General features: G+C 34.6%; 1 protein-coding gene across 9 annotated transcripts in view; it reads right to left on the bottom strand.

Annotated features, from left to right (window-relative positions):
* The window catches only part of XRCC4 (X-ray repair cross complementing 4), a 413,125-nt gene that overhangs the window by 290,893 nt on the left and 98,424 nt on the right, over positions 1-23,808 (bottom strand). The window contains exon 1 of one of the 9 annotated variants that reach the window (XM_069085055.1): positions 7,513-7,650. The exons of the other annotated variants lie outside the window; for them this stretch is intronic. Coding sequence (XP_068941156.1) covers positions 7,513-7,635 — 123 coding nt within the window. The 5' untranslated portion in view covers positions 7,636-7,650. Of the gene's footprint in view, positions 1-7,512; positions 7,651-23,808 lie in introns of those variants that run through there. 9 annotated transcript variants of the gene reach the window in all.

Genomic DNA, 23,808 nt, shown 5'->3' with positions numbered 1-23,808 from the left:
TCTCATCTTATTAGGGAAGGGATTTACATTTTGTGGTTGAAAATACTGCAGAAGTCTTTGCTATTAAAGTTATTATGAGAAAAACATCTTAAAACTTACCATCGAAAAAATTATTTTGTCTCCAGATGTATATTTTAGAGTATATAACTGCTACTTTAGCCAAATGGCATACATTTTGAAAAAATAAAAACTTTCTCTTTTGGTTTGGCAATAAATATGCAATACTGTTTAATTTAGATGAGATACTATCAATATTGAAAGAAAACGGCTATTGTACAAATATTTAGAAATTAAGCCTTTAACTTCCCATTTAAAAAAGGCAATGTACAAAGTAGAAAGTGACTTAGTGGGAAAAAAGAGAAGAGATGGAATTTTTAAGAATGAGAATCATTTAATATTTCTCACATTAGATAATACTTCAAAATAAAAAAGGTTGCTCTTTGGAAAGAAGCAGTAGTAGTACCAATCCCAAATAATATATATTTTAAGGTTCTCTGACCCTACTTAGGGACAAGAAAAGGGTACAGTACAAATGAAATCCAATTCCATCAGGCCAAAAGGAAAGTAACCAAAATTTACTTATTTTTCTTAATACAGATTACCTTGTTAACCTCCATGCCTAGATTTTAGATAACAATGAAAATGTGGGTTTTTCAGAGCCTAAGCCATCTGAGATCAAGTCCTAGGAGGAACTAATTCAATTTGAAACAAAAAAATATTTACTAAGCACCTACTCTCCTTCTAAAATTTTTATTGTTGCCTTTTGTTTTGTACACTATAGTTGTTTCCTAATCTCTCTCTCATACACGCATGCACACACACACACAGTCACACACATACACCCCCCCCTCTGAATCTCTCATAACAACAACAAAAGAAAGGCAGTTAAGTGAAACCAAAGGTCAACCAAAGTTGCCAAAATCTCAAAAGAAACAAAGTTATACCAAGAACTATTCTGTGAATGCATGGTTAATCACTGCAATTAATGATGTACTTCCTTTAGTGTTGCTTTTTTCTACATTATTGTAGATATTGTGCATATGGTTCTCCTGGCTCTGCTTTCTTCATTCTGCATCAGTTCATACAAATTATCCAACATTTTTCTGAATTTCTCATATTCATTCATCATTTCTTACTATATAGTAATATTCCACTATGTTCACACACCACAATTTGTTCAGTTATTCCCCAATTAATGAGCACCTACTTTGTTTGTAATTATTTGTTAACTTAAAAGTACTGCTATAAATGGCTTTTATGTAGATTTCTTTCTATTATATCCCCTGTGAAGAATGTGGTCAGCAGTGAGATTACTGGGTTAAACTAAATGTACAATTTAATGATTTTTTACATAATTTGAAATTGCTTTCCAGAATTAGTTAGATTAATCTGAAGTTCTAAAGAAAGTACATTAGTATGCCTGTCTTCCCAAAAAGGAGAAGAAGGTGGAGGTGGTAAATTATAATTTAGTAAGTATGACATCAATCCCTGAAAAATTCTAGAAATGTGAGCATCTGGAAAGGTAAGAGCTAATTAATTCCCGAAAGCCAGCATGGCTTCAACAAGAATAGGCCCGGTCAGACTAATTTTATTTCCTTTTTGGAAAGAATTATCAGATTGGTACATTAAGAGAATGTGAGGCTCAGTAAGCCTAGATTTCAAAAAAGTAATGTTTTTTTTTTTTTATTTTGTCTCTGTAGTTAACATGTGAACCAAATAACAATAGAATTGAGTAACTTTATAACTGTTTAAATAACCATAGGGCAGTATGAACTTGGAGATCCCTAGCAGAGTCCCTGAAGGATTCAAGTACCATAGAGTCAGCACAAACTCTGGAGGGATAAATAGTATGCTGGTTGACAGAATAAAGACTGAAATTGTTCTTGACATGCTAGAACAAGTTTGCACTGTATAAGATGAAAAGTAATTGAGATTATAAATATAAAGGCCTATTCTTGCATTTTTAAAAAATCATGTAAGTAGCATCTACCTAAAACCTTCAGCAAGCATCACATGTAATGGGGATAAGCTAGATGTATTTCCCATCATAAGATCAGGGGTGAAACAAGGATGTCCAATATCACCACTGTTGTTCAATACAGTACTAGAAATGTTAGTTTTAGCAATAAGAGAAGAAAAAGAAATTGAAGGAATTAGAATAGGCAAAGAAGAAATTAAGTTATCATTCTTTGCAGATGATATAATGATATACTTACAGAGTTCTAAAAATCAAGTAAAAAACTACTTCAAATAATAAACAACTTTAGCAAAGTTGTAGGACATAAAATAAACCCACATGAATCATCAGCATTTCTATCTATTACTAACAAAACCCAACAGCAAAAGATAGAGAAATTCCACTTAAAGTAACTATAGACATCATAAAATATTTAGGAGTATATGTGCCAAAACAAAACCAGAAACTATATGAACACAATTACAAAACATTTTTCACACAGATAAAGTCAGATCTAAGTAACTGGAAAAACATTAGTTGCTTGTGGTAGGCCGAGATGATATATACAATAATAATAAAATACAATTCTACCTAAATTAATATCCTTATTCAATGCCATACCAATCAAGCTACCAAAAAGTTATTTTATAGAGCTAGAAAAAATAATATCAAAATTCACCTGGAAGACCAAAAAGTCCAGAATATAAAGGGAATTAACGAAAAGAAATGCTAGGGAAGGTGGCCTAGCCATACCAGATCTTAAATTTTATTATAAAGCAACAATCATCAAAACTACTTGGTATTGGCTAGGAAATAGAGGGGTGCATCAGTGGAATAGGTTAGGTACACAAAACACAGCAGTCAATGATTATAGCAATCTACTGCTTGATAAACTCAAAGACTCCAGCTTTTGGGATAAGAACTCACTGTTTGCCAAAACTGCTGGGAAAAATGGAAGACAGTATGGCAGAAACTGGGCACAGACCGTCTTATGCCATATACCGAAATAAAGTCCAAATGGGTACACGATTTAGACATAAAGGTTGATACTATAAATAAATTAGGGGAGGGAAGAACAGTTTATTTGTCAGATTTATGGAGAATGGAGGAATTTATAACCAAACAAGAGATAGAGACCATTATGAAATGCAAAATGGATAATTTTGATTACAGTAAATTGAAGTTTTTACACAAAGTCAATGAAACCAAGATTAGGAAGGAAGTAGAAAACTGGGAAAAACATTTTACAACTAATGTCTCTGATAAAGGCCTCATTTCTAAAATAAACAGTCAAATTGATAAGAGTACAAATCATTCCTCAACTGATAAATGGTCAAAGGATATGAACAGGCAGTTTTCAGAGGAAAAAAATAAAACTATACATAATTGTATGAAACAATGCTCTAAATCACTTTTGATTAGAGAGATGCAAATCAAAACAACTTTGAGGTGCCACATCATACCTATCAGATTGGTTAACATGACAAAACAGGAAAATGATAAATGTTGGAGAGAATGTGGGAAAGTTGGAATGCTGATTCATTCTTGATAGAGCTGTGAGCTGATCCAACAATTCTGGAAAGCAATTTAGAACTATGCCCAAAGGGCTGAAAAAAATGTGCATACCCTTTTACCCAACAATACCACTTCTAGGTCTGTATCCCAAAGAGATCATAAATATGGGGAAAGGACCCATGTATACAAAAGTATTTATAGCAGCTCTTTTTGTGGTTGCCAAGAACTGGCAATCAAGGGGATGCCCATCAATTGGGGAATGGCTGAACAAGTTGTGGTATGTAAATGTAATGGAATACTATTGTGCTATAAAAAATGATGAACAGGCAGACCAGAAAATCCTGGAAAAACTTATATGAACTAATGCTGAGTGAAGTGAGCAGAAACAGGAGAACACTGTTTATAGAAACAGCCACAGTGTACAATGGCTGATTTTGATAGATTTTAGTACTTCTCAGAAATGCAATGACCTAAAACAATTCTAAAGGATTCACAATAGAATATGCCATCCACTTCCAGAGACCTATGGAATCAGAATGCAGAGCAAAGCAGACATTTCTTTTTTGTTTTTTTTTTCCCTTTTTCATGGTCTCTCCCATTCGTTATAATTCTTCTATGCAACATGACTAACGTGTTTAATAGGAATATATGTGTAGAGCCTATATCAGAATGCATGCCATCTTGGGGAGGAAGCAAGGAGTGAGAGGGAGAAAATTTAAAACTTATGGAAGTTAATGTTGAAAAAGAAAAACAAATTAATTAACAAGTTTTTAAAAATCATGAGTACAAATACAAAAGAGAGAAGGTATTCATGTGAAAACATTGAGTTTTGCTTGAAATAAGTTAACTATGTGACCTAGTAGTCAATAAAGCTATTGTACTTTTAGACTATATCTGAAGAAGCACAATGTTTAGAATGCAGGAGTTGTTTGTCTGGCTTTACACCCTACCGGCCTCAGACACTTAACACACACACACACACACACACAAACTAGCTGTGTAACCTTGGGCAAGTCACTTAACCCCAACTGTCCTCCAAAAAAGCAAAAGAAAAAAAAAAAGAAGGAAAGCATATTTTGGGAGGTACTGACCAGTTGGTATATGTCCAGCAGAAAAAAACCAGTGATGAGTCATCTAGATCATGCCATGATACTCATGTATGAGTATCTCTATTTCAGTAGAGAGGAGAGAATGTAGGGGAGGGGGAAGAATACCTATCTTCAAATATTTAAAGAGCTGTCACATGGAAGAGTGATTAATTAACCTTGTTCTTGGCAGGGATAGGAACAGCTGGTGGAAGTTACTAAGAGCCAGATTTTGAACTGATCAAGGAAAAATGTCGCAATGATTAGAGCTGTCCAAGGAATATCTTGGGATATAGTAGATTCAGAGAGGCAGCATGGCACAATGGAAAAAAGACTGGCTTTGTACACAGCAGGCTTAAATCCTTCCTCTGATACTTATTACCTGTATTACTTGGACAAGTCATTTTAGCACTCAGTCCCTCAGTTTCCTCATCTGTAAAATGGTAGGGATTGGATAAGAAGGCCTATAAGTTCCCTTCCACTTCGAATTTATGATTTGATAGGATCCTTTCAATAGAATCCTTGAAGTATAAGCTAGAAGTCCACTTTTCAGAGATACTTAAAGGCTGGGTTAAGTATCCTCTAAGATCCTTCCTAACTTTAATACTCCATCGATTCTGATTTATAGCCTGATTCTCTAGCTCTCCCTTTCTGCTTCAAGACTTAAGTTTTAATATTTTTTGATACTCTTATACAGTAATTCTTCCAATCTCTAGGCAATGTTAGGTGCCTCTATTGTGTATTTTTTGATGTTCAGTTATTAGTAAAGTATAGTATTCTGGTGTCAGTATGCCATGGATTTTTACAAGGAGAAGTAAAAAATATTCTTTATTTTACCTACAAAACAATTCCTGACAATGACCACTCAAACAATTAACTAAGGTTTTCAAGACTAGCTTCTCCAAATGTCTTTTCTTACATTTGTTCTTCATCTGCCATTTTTTTAAACTTTTATGATACGGGGCGGCTAGGTGGTGCAGTGAGTAAAGCGCCAGCCCTGGAGTCGGGAGGACCCGAGTTCGGTTCCGGCCTGAGACACTTAACACCTACACAAAAATACTAGCTGTGTAACTTTGGGCAAGTTACTTAACCCCAACTGTCCTCCAAAAAAGGCAAAAAAAATAATAATAATCTTTTATGATACAATAGTGTGTCACCCTCACTCTCTAAGAATTAAGTGTGCATTCTTTTGGTTCCCACCTCTAACCCCATTTTCTAACCAGATCACAATCTTACTGACTTGTATTATGTTTCATAGTACTCTTCCTAGTCTGTTCCTTAAGTGTGGAAACCATCTTTTCTTATCTTTATATCTCTCCTAGCACAGCATAATACATATAGTAAATGATGAATGTTTGCAAAATTGAATGAATGAATTCTATTTTTAAAGAACTGCTAATATAGAGCCCTTGGAAATAAATTATTGTATGTATACTAATTTCCCTTTTCCTCATACCTACATATCTAAAACCCTAAAAAAATTCTGATATATTAGACATTATTTCACCTTATGAAAACAATACTGCTTTTCCTAAAATAGTTTATGGCTGCTTAAGGGTCAGGATTAGCTATTGAGAATTATTATAAATATAACATCATCATAATAATACTAAATAATATTATATCTGTTACATAAATATGAAAAAACTTATGTCTAGAGAAACTAAGTCAGAATTAAATAGCCATTAAAAAAATATTCTAATGCCTAACTAGCTTTTCATATTGCTGACCATAATCAATCAATGACTTATTTTTTAGTTCCAGGTAGACCTCACTTTTTATATGGATCACAGAATTAGACAGATGCCTTAGTTGCAGAATAATTTCATTTAATCTGGTATGAAATATATCAGAACAGATTTTAATTTCTTCCACCAACCTAGCATTTTAGTTACCCAAAGTGGGAACTGGGTCTTAGCCCAGAAAACGGGAAACCACCTGTTCTCTACCTCACAGGGTTTCTATGAGGTAATGACCACAAGATTATTTTGATTTATTTGGAAATATGTGCTATATAGGGAAATTATTATTCCTTCTAAAGGTTTATGGCTAAAAACTCCACTGGGAAACAATATAAAGCTGTGGAATTCATTCATGGGAGTTTGTTGAGTAATTAAAATTACATTAATTTAACAGATAGTACAAGTTGATAGTATAAAGTAGATTGCAAAGAGAGTATAGAAAATGCTTTAAAATATCAATAAAACACTTATTCAAAAATGATGAGGACAAACTATTTTCTAGCAACCTCAAACACTTATAAAATGAAAAGGTTAAAAAGTGAAAAAGTGCTGAGCAAGCTAGAAATCATTTTTATCTCTTTACTAAAGCATGAACTTAAAGACTAGTTTGAGTTTCTTTACATATTTTTAAAACCACTGAACTGCTTTCCAAATTCTATATAGAGTCTATTTTATAATACAGATTGTTTTGTATTTACTTTCCCACCCACCCAACTACTATGAACCACGACAGTTTTCTCTATTGGACTTTTCTATGGATAGTAACTAGAAATGAAAACTGTACAATTCTGCCCACTGAAACAATTTCATGAGTAAAACCAGATTCTCTGATAATAGCAAATCCAATGGGTGAAATGACATCTATCAAGCCCACTGGACACAGTGCAAGAGGACTGAGGAGAAGAAACCATGTAAGGGAACTAAGGAAAGGGAATGTAGTATAAGAGAAGGTAGGAGAGGATATGGGAAAGAAAAGATTAATAGAGAAGAGAAAGGGAGGTGAGAGGAGGAGGGGAAGGAGAACAGGAAGGGAGGGGGAATAAGGAGGGAAAGGAGAAAAGGGAAGGAATAAAGGGAAAGGGAAAGGGAAGGGGATTTCATTAGACTATCTTTTTTTCTGGACCATATATTTATTTCTATTTATCTAAATCTAACAATTAAGACACACGATTTCTTAAAAACCAACTAGAGTAAAAAATGACTAGCACCAGACCTGAGAGACTCCAACACAGCAGCAAAGATTCTTGCCAAGAAGCCACAGATGTCCCCCACATGAGCAGCGAACACAATCATCATGAGGGATGTGATGAAAGCCCTTTGCACACAATGCAATCATCCTAAGGTGCAAGCATCCATCTGGTCTTCATTAATTTTTCTAGAAACTCAATAACTTTAAATATGTTTAAACAAAGACATATCTACGAGAAACTTACATTAAAAAGAAAACCTCAAGCAAAGTTATAAAGTGATTCTACAGTAAAACTTGCAGTCCATTTTGTTAAGGATATAAAAGGAGTTGGTCTTAAAGCATCTTAAATTCTCATTTTTATCTTTAATGTAGCAAGTGTAGAACATAAGAGATAATCAAGACTTTGTAGAAATCAAAATTAGTCATCTCAGTTTGACTCCTAGCAAGTATGTATCTAATTAAAAAATAAAAAATCAGTGTTGAAAATCTTACTTTTACTGATAATCAAACTAAGGATATAATGCTAAATGATATCATGCTAAAATGAAAATGTAACTTTCTTTTATTTCTTTTTCTCCCCCAGTTCATCATTTAATTTCAGAGGGAGGTTTTATTTGCATAGTCAATGATTAAATAATTTCCTTCTTGGGACTCATCATTCACAAACTTTCAGAGAAAGTAAATGTTCATGAATTTTAAAAATGAACATGATAAACAGCTATTAAACAAGACAGAAATGACACTATATCTATCCTTATAGACAGCCAAACTCCATTATCAAGCTTATCAAATCAAACATTACCAAATAATTATTGTTTTCAAACAGCTAAAGGGTTGTAACTAACAACTTAAAGAGAAAGCAAGAATACCAATTCTAGTATTAGGTACGAAATTCATCGCAAACCAACATTTATTAAGCACCTAATGTTTGCAGGGCACCCTGGCAAATTTAGTTTTTTTAAAAAAGCAGTAACTTTTATGTGTTCATGTGTGTATAAATATATATGTATTTATATAGGTACACATATGTATATGGCAGCTGGATGGCATAGGAATCAGGAAGACTCATCTTCCCAAGTTTAAATGTGGCCTCAGACACTTGCTAGGTGTGTGGCCCTGAGCAAGTCATTTAACTCTGCCTCAGTTTTCATATCTGTAAAATGAGCAGGAGAAGAAAATGGCAAACAATCCCAGTATCTTTTTCAAGAAAACCCCAAACTTGGTAACAAAGCTTCAGATGTAACTAAAAACAACTAAACACCACATATATGTATATACATATATATATACACATATATAATGTACTTTTATATTATATATCATACATAATATATTACAATGATAATATATATTAAATGTTATTATATATGTATATACACAATGCTTTAAAGTTTAAAAAGCAGTTTCCTTGCAACTCTATTTTATCTATTTGCTAATATCTATTTCTAATTTAATTTAATATACAAAATAACAAAAAAAGTGCTTATGTCCTGGATCAATCTGAGAAAAAAATTTTATGAAACCAAATTAATCTTGAGACTATTATGGCGTTATCACTAAATAACTTAAGGGACAAAAAAAAAATCCATGGTCCCAACTTGTGATTTCATTGCTATAAGGATTTCCAGGTGAGAAAATTCCCTCTACCAATGCAAAACTAGAAATGTCATACAACTCAGAGTCTTAAGGCTGTCTCAGGCAATGAGAGGTTAAATGATTTATCCAGGGTCAAACAGCCAGTATTATCATAGACAGGATTTGAACTTGGACCTTTCTGACTCTCAGACCAGCTTTCTATCTACTACGCCAGGCTGTCTCTCACAATAAAGGCAACAGGTGTCCATTAATTCATTGGTTCTGGCAATATGAGTTTATTCTTTTAATATTATAAAGTGAGATCTAAAATGACAGGTATGTGTTTAATATACAACAATCTAATATTTATCCACACAGTACTACAAATGGGAAGAGAAAAAAAGTAACAAATTTCAAAATAATTAAAGAAAAGAGAAAAAGGAGGGGAAGGCAGCAAAGGGGGAGAGGAGAAGGCATCAAGGAAGGAGAAGAGAGAAGGAATATGGAAGAAGGATTGTTGTATTTGTCCTTCATTTTCTAAGAGGACCATGGCATCAGAGAAATGATGAAATGACTTGCTGTGCAAGGTCACCAGCCTCACTTTCTCCTCCAGAGACATTTGGATCCAGTGACCAGATATTCATCAGGATTGCTGGAGATGACTCAGGATGCAATGGGAGACCTTGGCCCTTTTAGGAAGAAGGAAAGAAGGAAGAAGGTAAAAAGGGAGGAAGAAAGGAGAAAGAAAGAAAGAAACAAGAATAAGAATGGGGAAGAAATTTTCTATGAATGTGATAAATACATTTCATAATGATGTCAGGATTATGTCTATTGACTTCTCTCTCTTCCTAGATACTCTCTTCTTTCTGGATGTTTTCTTTGCTGGTTCATCATTCGTATCATGCTCTGTAAGGGTGGGTATTCCCTAAGGTTCTGTCTCAAGACCTCTTCTATTCTTCCTCTAGCTACAATGTAAAGTCCACATTCTCTGACTTGGCAACCTCGTCAGTTCCCATGGGTTTAGTATCATCTCTGTGCAGATTACTCCCAGACTGATAAATCCATCTCTCTGTTGAATTTTGGTCCCATATCAATCAATCAATATTTATTAAGTGCCTACTATGTTCCAGGCACCATTTTTCTAAGACCTGGGAACAAATATAAACAAGAAGAACAAATATAAACATATCAAACTAGATATCCTGGAGACATCTTAAACCCAACATGTTCAAAACTGAACTCATTATATTTTCCCCTAAACCTTCTTCTTTCCAAACTTCCCTCTTTCTGTCCAAGGCACCATTGTCCCTCTAGTCTTATAACTTCTGTTCATCCTGAACATCCTGAACATCCATTCTGTTCATCATATATACAATCTGTTGCCAAATCTTGTCGTGTCCACTTTCACAACATCTCTCCCATTTACTCTTTCTACAACCACATTAATTCAGGCTCTCATACTCCCTTACTTAAATTAGTGCAACAAGACTGCTAATTTGTCTCTTGCCTCAAGTTTCTCCAAATTCCAGTCTATCCTAAACACTGCTGTTAAAGTTTCCTTAAAAACCAGTAAGATCATGATATTTCCCTTTCTGAATTTAGTTGTTTCCTATTGCTTCTAGGATAAATTATAAACTCCTCTGATCAGCTTTTAAAACCCTATACACCTTGGTCTAAATCCATCTTCCTAGCCTCATCAAGACAATATTCTCCTATATTGTCTAATATAGACACTCTAATTCAGCCAAACTGACCTTCTCTCTGTTCCTCACATATGACACTAGATTTTCATCTCTACATCTCTGCCCTGGCCACCCCCCATGCCTGGAATATACCACCTTCCCCTCATCTCTGCCTCATAGAATCACTGTCTTTGCTTAAGGTGCAAATCCAGCACTATCTTCAGCATTTAGACTTTACTGGTTCCCAGAAAGGCTAATATGCTCTCTCAAACCACCTTCTATGTGACAACTTTGTATATGTTTGTATTTATTACCTTTATATTCACATTTAGTTTATCTTCCCAATTAGAATGTAAACTCCTTACAAATAATGGTTTCAATCTTTGTCCCAATTAAATTCAATGCTTCGGAGAATCTGTGGTCTCTTCATTGTGAAAACTCCTCCCGGGGAGTATATCACAACTCAGTGATAGCTCTTCATCCAGTGTAAATTCTTGTCCATCCCGCACTCTTCTCGGCATCTCCTAATAACCCACGGGGGACAGTGCGGCACTCAAGCTATCAAGTTGTTTCTTATCCCTCATTCTCACTACACAACCTACCTACCACCTTTCCAAGTTGTATATTTTCTGTGTGTGATATATTTAAGCTACCTCTTTCCTATAGGTCATGACTGACACCCACCATGCATTCTCTGTTGCTGTCTGGGTCACATGCAATTTTGATCATTCACCAAGTGTGACTGTGAACAAAGACTGGGCACTATGCCCCTTCCCAGTGTCTTGATGGGAGTTACAATTAACGCCCCTTTGCTCTTGCTCCTCATTCCCAAAGCCTTATTAAATCATTTGGAAAATACCCTCGTTTTACTTGTTCTGACTTTACTCCCCTATGGATGACAGGGTAGTCTCCCATTGGTGTCAGCTGGTGGGTTCTTCCTCTAAAACTCTATACAAGTATATGTCTGAGTGCAAAAGTCATTGTAGAGCTCCACATCTAGAGGCCACCCCATTGTGTGCTGCCCTCACCCAGGGACCTGGTTCACAGTGAGAATGTTGGCATCTGTTCCTCCTCCTTCTCCTCTTGTGAGTAGTAATAAAGCTTAGCTCCCTGACATCTCTCTGGGGCTCTGATGCTCTTTATCCAAACTCTCCCCCACTACAGTGATTTTTCTAGAACAAAGCCATAAAAGAGCACTAGAAAGATGTTGGGTTTTTACATAAAGAATATACTGAGATGGGGGACTATCTTTTGCCTTTCTTTGTAACCCAGCACTCAGCACAGCACCTGGCACATAGAAGGCAATTAATAAATGCTTGTTGATTAAAAACACTGCAGTTTCACAAATGCTTCTGCCTTCACTGCCACCACCGATTTGTCTGTTGTTACTCGGTTACTTCAGTCCTGTCTGACTTTGTGACCCCATTTGGGGTTTTGTTGGCAAAGATCCTGGAGTGGTTTCCCATTTCCTTCTCCAGCTCATTTTACTGATGAGAAAACTGAAGCAAACAGGGTTAAGTGACTTGCCCAGGGTCACAAAGCTACTAAGTGTCTACGGCCAGATTTGACCTCAGGCAAATGAGTCTTCCTTACTTCAGGCCCAGCACTCTATCCACTGTACCACCTAGCTGCCCTCAATTTAGGGCCAACTTATTATCAACCTGCACAACTTGGCCAAAACATAAATTCTAGTAGACTAACTCAAGAGATTGCCCATCCCAATGAATTCCACAGTCTAAGTAATAAACATTGTCTATTTGTTTCTTGCTGTGTCAACAGCAAAGCATATATCTCTTGAATAAGTGAATTTCATTGAAAAAGTTTTGTAATATTTTGATATTTGACACAACCATCATGTTATCCACAAACAGAAGCATCTGAAGGACCTTATCTTCATCTGGATTTTTTCCAGGACCTTCTACATAGTAATGAAGGGTTTATTCTCCATAAAGATGAAGATCTAGGATATGTATCCTTTTTTTAAAATGTTTCACTTAATACTGATAAGAGAATCCCTTGAACAGTTGCTGTGCGGTTGCATCAATCAAGGAATATTACATGTTCATAATAAATGCATGGGAGATGGTTTGTTAAAGGAGAAATTTGAAGGCTTCATTTTATTCTTCTCAAACTTTTGTATAATCAATGAACAATAAGATTTTTTAAATTCTGCATTTTTTTAAACATCTTTTAATGAATTGTGTGGTTGTGAAGATATGGCCTGATGCCAAAGATATTTTTTGAAAGCCAATCTATATAATGCTCATATTTTCATAAAGGATGCCCTTGAAAAATGTGCAAATTATTCTTATAAAAATTTCATAGGGATGAGAAAACAGATAAATGGATCAGTAGCTACAGATGTCCGACCAATAATATAGAGAATCTTTTATGATAATTTATCTTCTTTCCTTTCAAATATCTTGCAAATTAAGTCCTTCAATGCTTCCAAAATTGTATCGGCTACAATACAGATTTCATTTACAAATATTTGGTCTAAACCCAGCTGCTCTCTTTGCCATCTTCTTTAGCACTATTTCTCCAAACCTGACAGTCCCACTATCATCACTGAGGACAATACCTTTGTGTAAAACAGCTGAGAGTTCTGTTCCATTTTTTCACATGGTTGTTATCCTTTTTCCATTGTCATCTATGAATAATCATGGCACAACCAGACTGGGTGGTTTCTAACACCAAGCTTTCTACAGACTGGTTTTCCTCTTTTATCACTTGGCTTTTATAAAGCCTATGATCATCTATCTTCATCCTCTGTAATGTTTTACAAATAACATTCTAAACCAGTGTTACCTTTGCCTGCCATGCCTCACTAAATAGAAAGTAGATTAAGAATTTGCTGATTGATGAAATTTCTACACTGATTTGGCCCCCATCTTGGTAATCGCTTTATCTCAGCAAAACCTCCCCAAAATAGGTGACAGTCTATGTTGGTGTCCTTGTCTTTATCCATTTCCTGCTTTTTGATATCAATAATATTTTTGAATAGTTCCCACTGGAATTTTTATAATTGCATTTAGTGACTATCATTTAACTGTAACTTATTTTAATTTACTGTTGATTTTGACATTTGTACTAATTATATGACTACACAGAGACAGTTGTTTCAAAAATGACTGTGACATTTGTAAAAAAGTTATTTCTGGTCTACTAAGGCTTAAATTTCTTTTTTTTTTCTTTTATGTTATATTTGGTATATACCATGCACAGTTGCTCCTAAATCTTTCTTCTTGAAGTATACCTCATGGCAGTGTGTAGTAAACCCAAAGTTTCTGAAGGCCATGCCAATGAAGGGCAAGTTCTGGTAGATTCTCCCATGCTGTCTGAGGACTAACTCAATACAGTCAAACTAAAATAAAAACATATCCCTGTGGATCACAGATTGACTTAAAAACACACAAATTAGCATTGTCTATGTTTAATTGCACTTTTATTTATCTTGTTAAACATTTTCCAATTATATTTTATTTTGGTTCAGAAAGCACTCAAGACAAATCTAGACAAGTCAAGAGAGCTTTAGCACAAGTAGGATGAGCCTTAGGGCATTAATTCTTTGGCCATGACAATCTATAAAATAACACCACCAATTTTTTTTTTTTAGAACACGTAAGTTAGAAGTAATCCTCAGTCTTCAATTTTTTAAGTGATTGGCAGAGTGGCTAAAAGCACAGAACAAATGGTAATTAGATTCTATAGTATTTAGACTACTCATAAACATTAATTTAGCAATGTTTTGAATGTGAGATCTTTGGCTATTGATCCATAAGTTGAAATGACACTGGAGGAACTGAACCACATCAAACTATCTCCTTATAGAGGAAATACCAACCAGTAAGCAAGTTGCAGCCAAAGAGAATCACTAAATCTTAGAAACTAAGTCAATATATACTTAATGCTGACTTTCATGCAAAGGTGAGAAGAGGGTAAGATGACAAAGAAAAAACACTTACTAGAAAATATGGCCCAGAAATGAAAAAGAAATAAAAGAGGCATTGGGGACTATGCAGAACCCTCAGATCTGATTCATCATGAATTATAAATGAAAAATGAAAACATATTAAAGGTAGAATATTATACTGAAAACTAAGAAATCATTCATTCTAAATAGTTAAATTCAAATATGGTTGCTGCCTGACTGTGAAAATTTGTGGAAGTAACAGACCTCTGAAGTGTCTCTTAAAGGTAATGTCAGTGTTTAGTTGAACAGAGGAGAAATCTTAGAAATAAAGGCTGAAGAAAAGCTGGACTCCTCTTTCACGAGTGGAAACCATAGCTGAGTTTCTACCTAAAACTAGTGTTATCTGATTAGCATTTTGATTGACACAGAACTCTGACATGAGATTAAATAAAGAGTATCTCCCAGTAAAGTCAATCTATGATTCCTGATTCAATTCTCTTAATCTGAGGCCTTGTTTTATATATATAGACACTGATAAAATCTTAACTTTGAATAAGATGTAATTTAATTGATAACTTCTCACCAGAAGGCTGATACCACTACTAACTTTACTATTGGGATGTTATTATTTTATCCTCTATCAAGTTAAGAAAAATAATTGTTGAAGTGCACTGATTTGGGAGACATTATATAGGCATAATTGTGGCAAGTAATGAATACATAAGAGGGTTACAGAATATGATCCACCACCTGTGCTATAAAACACAGTTAAAAATTTTAAAAAGAATAATGTGTTTTTTTTAGTTTTTTATGTATTTGTCAAGTGAGAGATTTGGACTAAATGACTTCAAAGGTTCTTTCTTGGTCTATTCTAAGTTTCCTTAGGTTTTTTTTTTTTCCTTCTTTCAGTTCTATTTGCCTTGTTTATAGGTAATAAAATGAGAGACCTGATTAGTAGAGATTTTAAGTGGTTTTAGGAAGCTAATTAATTATAGTTAGTTACCATGCATTTATTAACCGCCTACTACTTGTGCTAAGCACTGAAGATACAAAGAAAGACCAAAAAAACTTAGCCTCTGCTCTCAAGTAACTTACAATCTAATGGGGAGACACCACACAAACAACTATGCACAAATAAGATATAGATACATACAGACAGACATATACACATATATATGCACACATATAAATATACATATATATGAAATGGATTTATACTATATGTATATCTCTATTATCATTATATGTATCCATCATTGTTATAATACATTATTATAATTGTTGTAAAGTTATGTAAGTTCATGGTTATATATAATTACAATTACAATAATGTAATATATTATTGTATTTTATTTTCATTATTATGCTACATGTATATTTCCATTTTAAATTACATATATAGAATAAAATATAAATAATCAAAGAAAGGAGGCACTAGCATTAATGGCTTCTTGAAGGGCTTCTTGAAGAGAGCGTGATTTTAGCCGAGACTTGAAGGAAGTCTGGGAAACCAGGAAGTACTGGTGAGGAAGGAGAGAGTTCCATGCCTGGGGTACAACAAGTGAAAATACACAAAAATGAGAAGATGGGCTGGATTGTGCAAGGCACAATTTTCTTTCCATCTTAAATTTTCTACTAAAAAGACAAAACTGACATTTTTAAAGGAAAAACTTTCATTTTGTCTGTTATTAATTTTTGTTCCCAACAGTCATGAAAACCAGTATGTGTAGAGTTATGTCCTGTAATTCATTTCACCCAAATAGTCAAATGACAAACAGCTGTTTGAGGCTCTTAATTTACTTCATAAAGAACTTTATAGAAAAACAGAGGATATACTCTATTTTCAACTTTTCAAATGTGGCCCTTTAAATATTATCTGGGAGCCCCCCCAAAATCAAAATGAAACAATACATTATAGAATACCAATTGAACTTTACATGTAAAGCTGAAACAGGAAGTAAGCTGTCAGAAGAACATAACTATGGCCCTACCCAATGACCAATGACATTCTTCTTGATTTCACTTATTTTCTGTCCCTTGTACAAATTTTCCACTAAGAATACAATTCAACAAGTATTTTTAAGTACCCACTATAGGCAAGACACTCTACTAGGCACTAGGTATACAAAGAGGAAAAAAAAAAAAAGAGTACCTCACGACAGGACCTTGTTTCCTAATTACATATTTCCTTGCCCTGACCAGTCCTGGCTTATCAAGAAAGGTAATTACTTCAATTATATTTTAACTTTGAGACTTTCCTGTGGTTTCATTGGAAATCTTCTTTCTCACTTCCATTGTTTTCATACTTGGACACATTTCACCAATAGCAAACCCTCAATGAAATAGTAAATAAATGGCAGCTATACAATTTTTAAACCACGCCCTCTGAACTCTCAGAAATTTCTACACCTCTTAAAACACAGAGTTGGATGGCATTTTAGTACGAGTCAGGTAAGTGTCTAATAAAATGAGTTCTCTTGGAGTTTGCTCTTCTTCCTTATTTGGATCTCATTTTAAACACAAGCCCCTCAAACGCCAAAGTCTGACCAAATTTTTGTTCACTTCCTTCTCTTGGCATGCCTGAACTTGAACTCCTTGGCTCCAGACATTAATTCTTTTCAAGGTATCTCAAGGGGTGTGTGCTGGAATCAGCTCCAGAGGGCCAATTTTCAGGGTAAGCATTTACACCTCAGAAATAGGCAAACACTCAAAAGGGGGCTTAATTCATTGTTTTGTTGACTGTCTAGACTTAAGGAAGTGATGGAGAAAAATATTAATAATGCAGATTAAACTTCAAAGTGCATCCTGCACACATTATTTTTTTCAGAGAGTCAGTTGTTAAACATTTACCAGTATACCCTGCCTGTATAACACTGCCAAACACATAGTTTTGATCCTGCCACAGTTACTCCTTTAACAGGTCCATGTAGAAGTTCAAATCAAATACATGTGCCATAGGAGGTCATTTTTATTGGCACAACCCCACTATCTAAAAATTATTTCAATCACATCTTCTCATATCAAAGTTGTGAAGCAACCTGACCACTGTTTTCAACTGAGATGTGCTTTTCAACTTATTAAAAATCAGTTCACTTTTAATTTTCTAGCATACATCTTCTGATTAATAAAGAACTTTCTTACTATATAATTCCAGGAAACAAAACTTACACAAGCCCAAGTAAAACTAGGTAAGGAGTCCTTTTTGCATTCTTTAGATTATTATGCTCACCCACCTGTACCCTACATCCATGGCCATGTAGCATCTAATATAATCTTCTGCCCACAAAGTGTTACACAAATATAACTGGATAAAGGATATGCTGACTACAATTAAAATAACTAAAATAAGGTAATAGAAGGCACCTTTAAAACTTGAAAGTGCTATATAGATGAAAAGTATTATTAAAAATTCTTTTATTCAATTATCTTCCTTGACAATTAGGAACTTAAATTCTAATACTGATACATTTGTTGTACCTGTATCTAATTACTATCACATAAGCATCTTTCAAAACAGGTAAGAAGAGAACACTAGCAAACTCTATGGATAAATTAGATTTTTTAAAAAGACTTTGTGCCTCTACTAATAAGGCTATTTCCTTCAAGGTGCAGGGAAAAGATATAAGGGGTGGTAATGTTTGCTGGGTTAAGTGTGGGTGGGCTTGTCAGTTTTGTTTTAATCTAGCTTTAAAGCTGCTATAAAGTGAGGTTCCTGCAGTCTTTTCAATTATTTCTTGCATATGTCTGATTATAACTTTGAAAAAATGGAAAAACATGTAAAAATGGGAAGGAAAAAAACCTTTGTATTTTGACTTGTGCAGGGAGAGGGAAGAGAGAATAAGAGAAAGAGAAAGGGGTGGGGGGAAGAGAGGGAGAGACAAAGAGAGGGAGGGAGAGAGACACCAGGGCATGGGGCAGCTGTAAGCCTGCTTTACAGATGTTTTGTCTGAGACATGGAGCTTTCATTTTCTTAAAAGGAAGTCTCATGTTGAGACATGTTCCAGGTACTGTATAACAAAGAACAAAGATACCATCGTAAAGAACCACAAGAAATTCAGTTCTTACAATCAACAGTGGCTGCAATTTGTTTTACTTATTTAAGTCTCTTAGTTTAAAATAAATGTTCATGTATATTTTTAACATGAATAATCAGTATAGTGTGCAAAGTTATAAGGTAGAACTGCCAGTGCCTTATGGAAACCGACCGCTCAGGCAGAATGACCTGAGAGCCTGGAGAATGACTTTTCAGAGCTCACTGTGGCACCCTGCTAGTTCTGTATACTAATCTTCCTAGCCACTCCATAATACTAGCCTTGATTAAGCTCATTGTTCAGGAAGTGAATGCAGGCATTCCCAGATGGCATAAATATGCAGCAAGGTCTAAACAACATTTGATGCACACATGCAGACTGGCAGCAAGCCATAAGATAAACCTTGTGTCCAAATCGCTAGACAAACACGACTTGCACACGTGAGACACGGTTCCAAGCCTACATGTGTGCAAGTCGATTTACTCCACTTTACCTCCTGCTTAACCCTGTAGGACTAATCTAATATGAAAACAGTTCATGTGAACATGAGCAAACTACAAGTAGGGCCTTCATTTGATTCATTTCACGTGTTCCATTGTGATTGTAGCTTTCTAGAAAAAAAAAAATGAGGTAAGGGAAAGGGGTAAGCTTTGTGCTCTGAGGTGCACTAAATGTTAAAGCCAGGATTAAGAAATTTAAATTAGTTACACAGGGGAAAAATTCCTCAATGGCTATTCCTCCTTGTCATGGAGTCTACACTGATTTCTTAAGTTGTCAGAATCATTGGGGTGCTGCGGAAAGAGGGAGAAAAATGCACGTTTTGGGCTTGGTTATTAACAATGATTAAATACTATATCTGGGCTAATCAGTTAGAAGATGAAAAAGAATATATTGTTAAAAGGTGAATACCTTTGGAAAAAGATCATTTTCTAATTTCACTTTCCAAAGGGCCATGAGCACAAACGGATGAGATAAGGAAGGTCATTAATGGATTTTAAAAGCTGAATGATTACAAGAAAATTTCACTGGCTGGAAATTTGCATTAGTCTGACTTATATTTAATCAAGTAACCCTCAAAATACACATTTATTTCCCAAAGCTTCATCCAGTCAGAATATCTATGCTTCTTGTGAAACTTTAACAGGTTATAGAATTATTAAGCAGGTCATCAAACCTTATTATGATATACTCTGAAGTATTTAATATAATACTTTAATTAAAGTATATGTACTTCAATTATTATTATTAAATTATTTACTAAACCTCAGGCAGATTATAGAATTATTTGTATCTGTTATATTTTGTTCTCTGTCCTAATTTGCATGGCTAGGGTACAACAGCCCTCAGGTCATTCATTGTCATAGGATTTTTGTTCTTCAAATAAAGTAACCTAATAAAGGTTTGCTTGTATAAAGCAATAAACAAAATTATACAATTTCAGAAAAACAAGCTTTTAAATAAGTATCCATAATATATGTTTTCTGATTAGAATGTTTGTGTTCCACTTAAACACATGCACACACAATTTAACTCAATTCAGGAAACCCATGCATATAATACCATTTCCCTTACTTAACAAAAACTGAAAAAAACAATCCTACCACTTCCAACCAAAAATCCTTTCCAGTTTTCCAGAATATATTACACTATAAAACTATTCCATGTGGTAAGCTTCTAAAAATTTATTATAAATCAAAATTGATTCACAATGAATCAATTATTTTCATTCTATTTATTATCTTATCTCTCATTCTTTACCTTCTGAATTATTTTCCCAACTCTTAAATCTTCCTCATGCTTATGTTTTTTCAATATTGGATACCCTTAGTAAAATAGTTATTATTAGCTTTTGGTAATTTAGGTGGGAGTTATTTGGGTTTTGTTTTGTATTTTTGCTTTTTTATGTCAAAATTCTCTTTCCTGGACTATCACCTATTTACACAAGACTTATCTATTATATGACCTTTTCCACATATTTTTACTTGGTATATTTGTAAAGTCTTTTTAAAAAATGGTACTGGGATATGGAAAAGGATCTTTCACAATCATGAAAAGACTAAACCATTCTTATAAAATGTTACATATGTGGTTATTTTTTTCTGAATTTATTAAGAGAAAACAAGAATGCATTTTTTAAATGGAAAAATAACTATTAGGTCATTCAGCCCATTTGTTGACATGTACTTCTTCCTAGTACATAAATACAACAAAAGATTACATAAAATGGTAGATTATTCTATTATATGGTACAACCTCTATTGTTTCAAATAAACAAAGTTATTTGCTATGGTCAAATATTTAAAAAATTACTCTCAAAAGAAACAGTCTCAAAGAAGTGCCACAGTGCAGGGGAAAGAGCACTGAATCAGGAATCAAGAAACATGGGTTATATTGTCACCTCTACCACCAACTAACTGCTAGAACTGGGGCAATACAATGCAACAACAATGTACTAAGTAACAACAACTATGTGCCATGACCGGTGGCAGGTCTTGGGGAAATATTAAAATAAATAAGGGCCCTTCCCACATGAAATTTGCTGTTTAGAAGGTGTATGCTTCACATACCCAAATAACTATTAAGTCAAAAATAGAACATAATAATGCATGAGGGGGGTATAAAACAAAGGGCCATGCATGTAAGGTCTGAGGAAGAAATCAGGAAAGACCTTGCACAAGAGGGGGCATATGAGCTGGGTCTTGAAGAATGGAAAGTTCAATAGGCTTTCAGATAAAGGAGGGCATCCCAGGCACAGAAAAAAGACACAGAAGCGTTCACGCCATTGTGTGAGCAAAGGCACAGAAATGAGATATAGCAGAAGATGTATGGAAAAATAGAAAGCTTGGAAGGAGCATGGAACATATGCATGGTGGAGAGAAGTATGAGATGATGCTAGAAAGGGAGGGTTGTACCAGAACAACCCCAAATTCCACACTGAGCATCATGGATATGATGGAAGGAAATCAGTTACTATCTCTGGGCCTCAACTTCCTCCTCTCTAAAATAAAAATTTGGACTAGGTGATCTCCAAATATCCCTTCCAACTTTTTCAGTTGTCCTACATAAATATTCCAGTTTATGGAACTACTTCAATGACATAATCAATGAATCTATTACCACCACAGTAATATATATTATGGCAAATGTATCTAAAAACATACCCTTACAGAGTTAACAACTGCCCTGTCTTTGAATAGGCACGTGAAACTCACCAGGACACCCAGAGCAAGAGAGTATTTAGTTTTTCGGCTGCTTGAGATCTGCTCAGCCAACAAGCTCTTCCTAGCCAGTTTACTGATGTATAGCTATTTTTTTTAACCAGTAGTTCTCTATTGTGCATGTCTGTAACTTTTTATATTAAAATGTTCAATCAAAATGAAAGAGTTTTCTGGTTCTTCCTATGCATGTAGTAAAGCTTGTGCATGGCACAATTCACAGTGCGGTCTCATTGCTAGTGCTAGAACACGCTCTGTTTCCTTAACCTGTAAATAAATTCTTAGTAATCCAAATGTAGATATTTGACAGGTAACTAAATTAATGACAAACTTTACTCACTGAATTAAAATTGGTATTAGCTTTCATAGGAATAGTGATCATTATAATACCCTTTCTACTCATCAAACATTATTAATTAGCTTATAAACATGCACGACAATGATTTATGTACTAAAAAGATTATCATTAAAATTTTAGAATTATCATTAAAATTTTAAAAGCTTTAAGAGACTCATTATGTCATCGAGTTCAACTCTCATTTTGCAGATGAAGGAGTCGGGGATGGAGGGAAGGGAATAATCATTTATAAAATGCCACTATTTGCCAGACACTGGGCTAAATTCTCTGTAAATTTTATCTCATTTGATCTTCACAACCATCTTGCAAGGTAGGCACTATTATTATCTCCATTTTACAGTTGAAGAAATAGAGTGAGACAGAAGTTAAGTTACTTACCCAGGTTTACACAGCTAATAAGTTTCTGAGGTTGAATTTGAACTCAGGTCTTCCTGACTCAAGGCCCAGTGCTCTATCCATTGGACCACCTGCCTTGATGAGGAAACTATGGCCCAGAAAACTGAAGTGAATGCCCAAGGTCATACAATTAGTTAATGACACATACAGGTCTAGAACCTGAGTAACTCAATTTCTGGTTTAGTGAATTCGCTGCTAGGTAAATTCTCAGAGGATCACAGATGAAGGGTTTGAAGGAACTTGACAGGTCATCTAGTCTAAACCCTTCCCTTTTACATAGAAGGAAATTGTGGTCCACAGAGCTTTAAGTGATGTGCCCAATGTCACACAGGTGGTAGAGAGAAGAGCTGAGTTCCATGTTCATACTTTCTGACTCCAACTATGGTACTCTTTGTAGGGTGACATAGGTAGTAAGTGGGAAAGCCAAGAATTCAAATCCATGTCCTCAGAGTCCAAATTTGGTATTCATTTCACTGTAACCTGCTGAGTCAGTGAAAGCCCTCCAGGATAGAACGTCTGGACCTCCCAAGTTCCAAACACTTGGACTAATGTTCTTACCACGATTACATGATGATTCCCTGTAATGTTATATAATAGTACAAAAATCCATTGTTTTTCACTTGTCAGTGAAGAAAAACCCATTATGTTTGCATGTCTATTTCTTGTTGAGAGCATCAAAATTTGCCATTTTGTACTTATGCTTTTCCCCAGACATTGACTTCCCAGTTTTTTAACCTCTGGTACTTAAAGAGATCAGCAACACAGTGATAAGAAAGAAATAACTCACTTGTGAAATTATTTCTCATTTTATGTTGCCTGAAGACATTTCCCAAGAATTAGCTCAAATAATTGAGAACTAGTTGCATCTCTTAAATGGAATTTCCAAAACACAAGCAGGGAGAACTATACATACGGTAAGCTGTATTCACATCACTACTTATCTGTTCTTTGGTCCTACTTCAGATAGGGATTTGTTGTTTTATTTTTCATTTGAAAGACAAAGGTAGAAGAAAAATAAATGCAAATACAAAAGCACATTTCTCACACATTTTAATCTTATATGTAAAACTGAACATTTCATTATTTTTCTTTTAAAATCTTCGTTTACTATTAAATTAAGGGCACTGAAATATATTTATATATGCTCACC

This window comes from Petaurus breviceps, unplaced genomic scaffold, assembly GCF_028583685.1.
Source record: "Petaurus breviceps papuanus isolate PSGF00001 unplaced genomic scaffold, PetGlider_PUasm1.0 175, whole genome shotgun sequence".
In the NCBI taxonomy this organism is placed as follows: Eukaryota; Metazoa; Chordata; class Mammalia; order Diprotodontia; family Petauridae; genus Petaurus; species Petaurus breviceps.
Note: the sequence above shows the minus strand (reverse complement) of the source record. Positions and strands in the feature narration are given on the sequence as shown.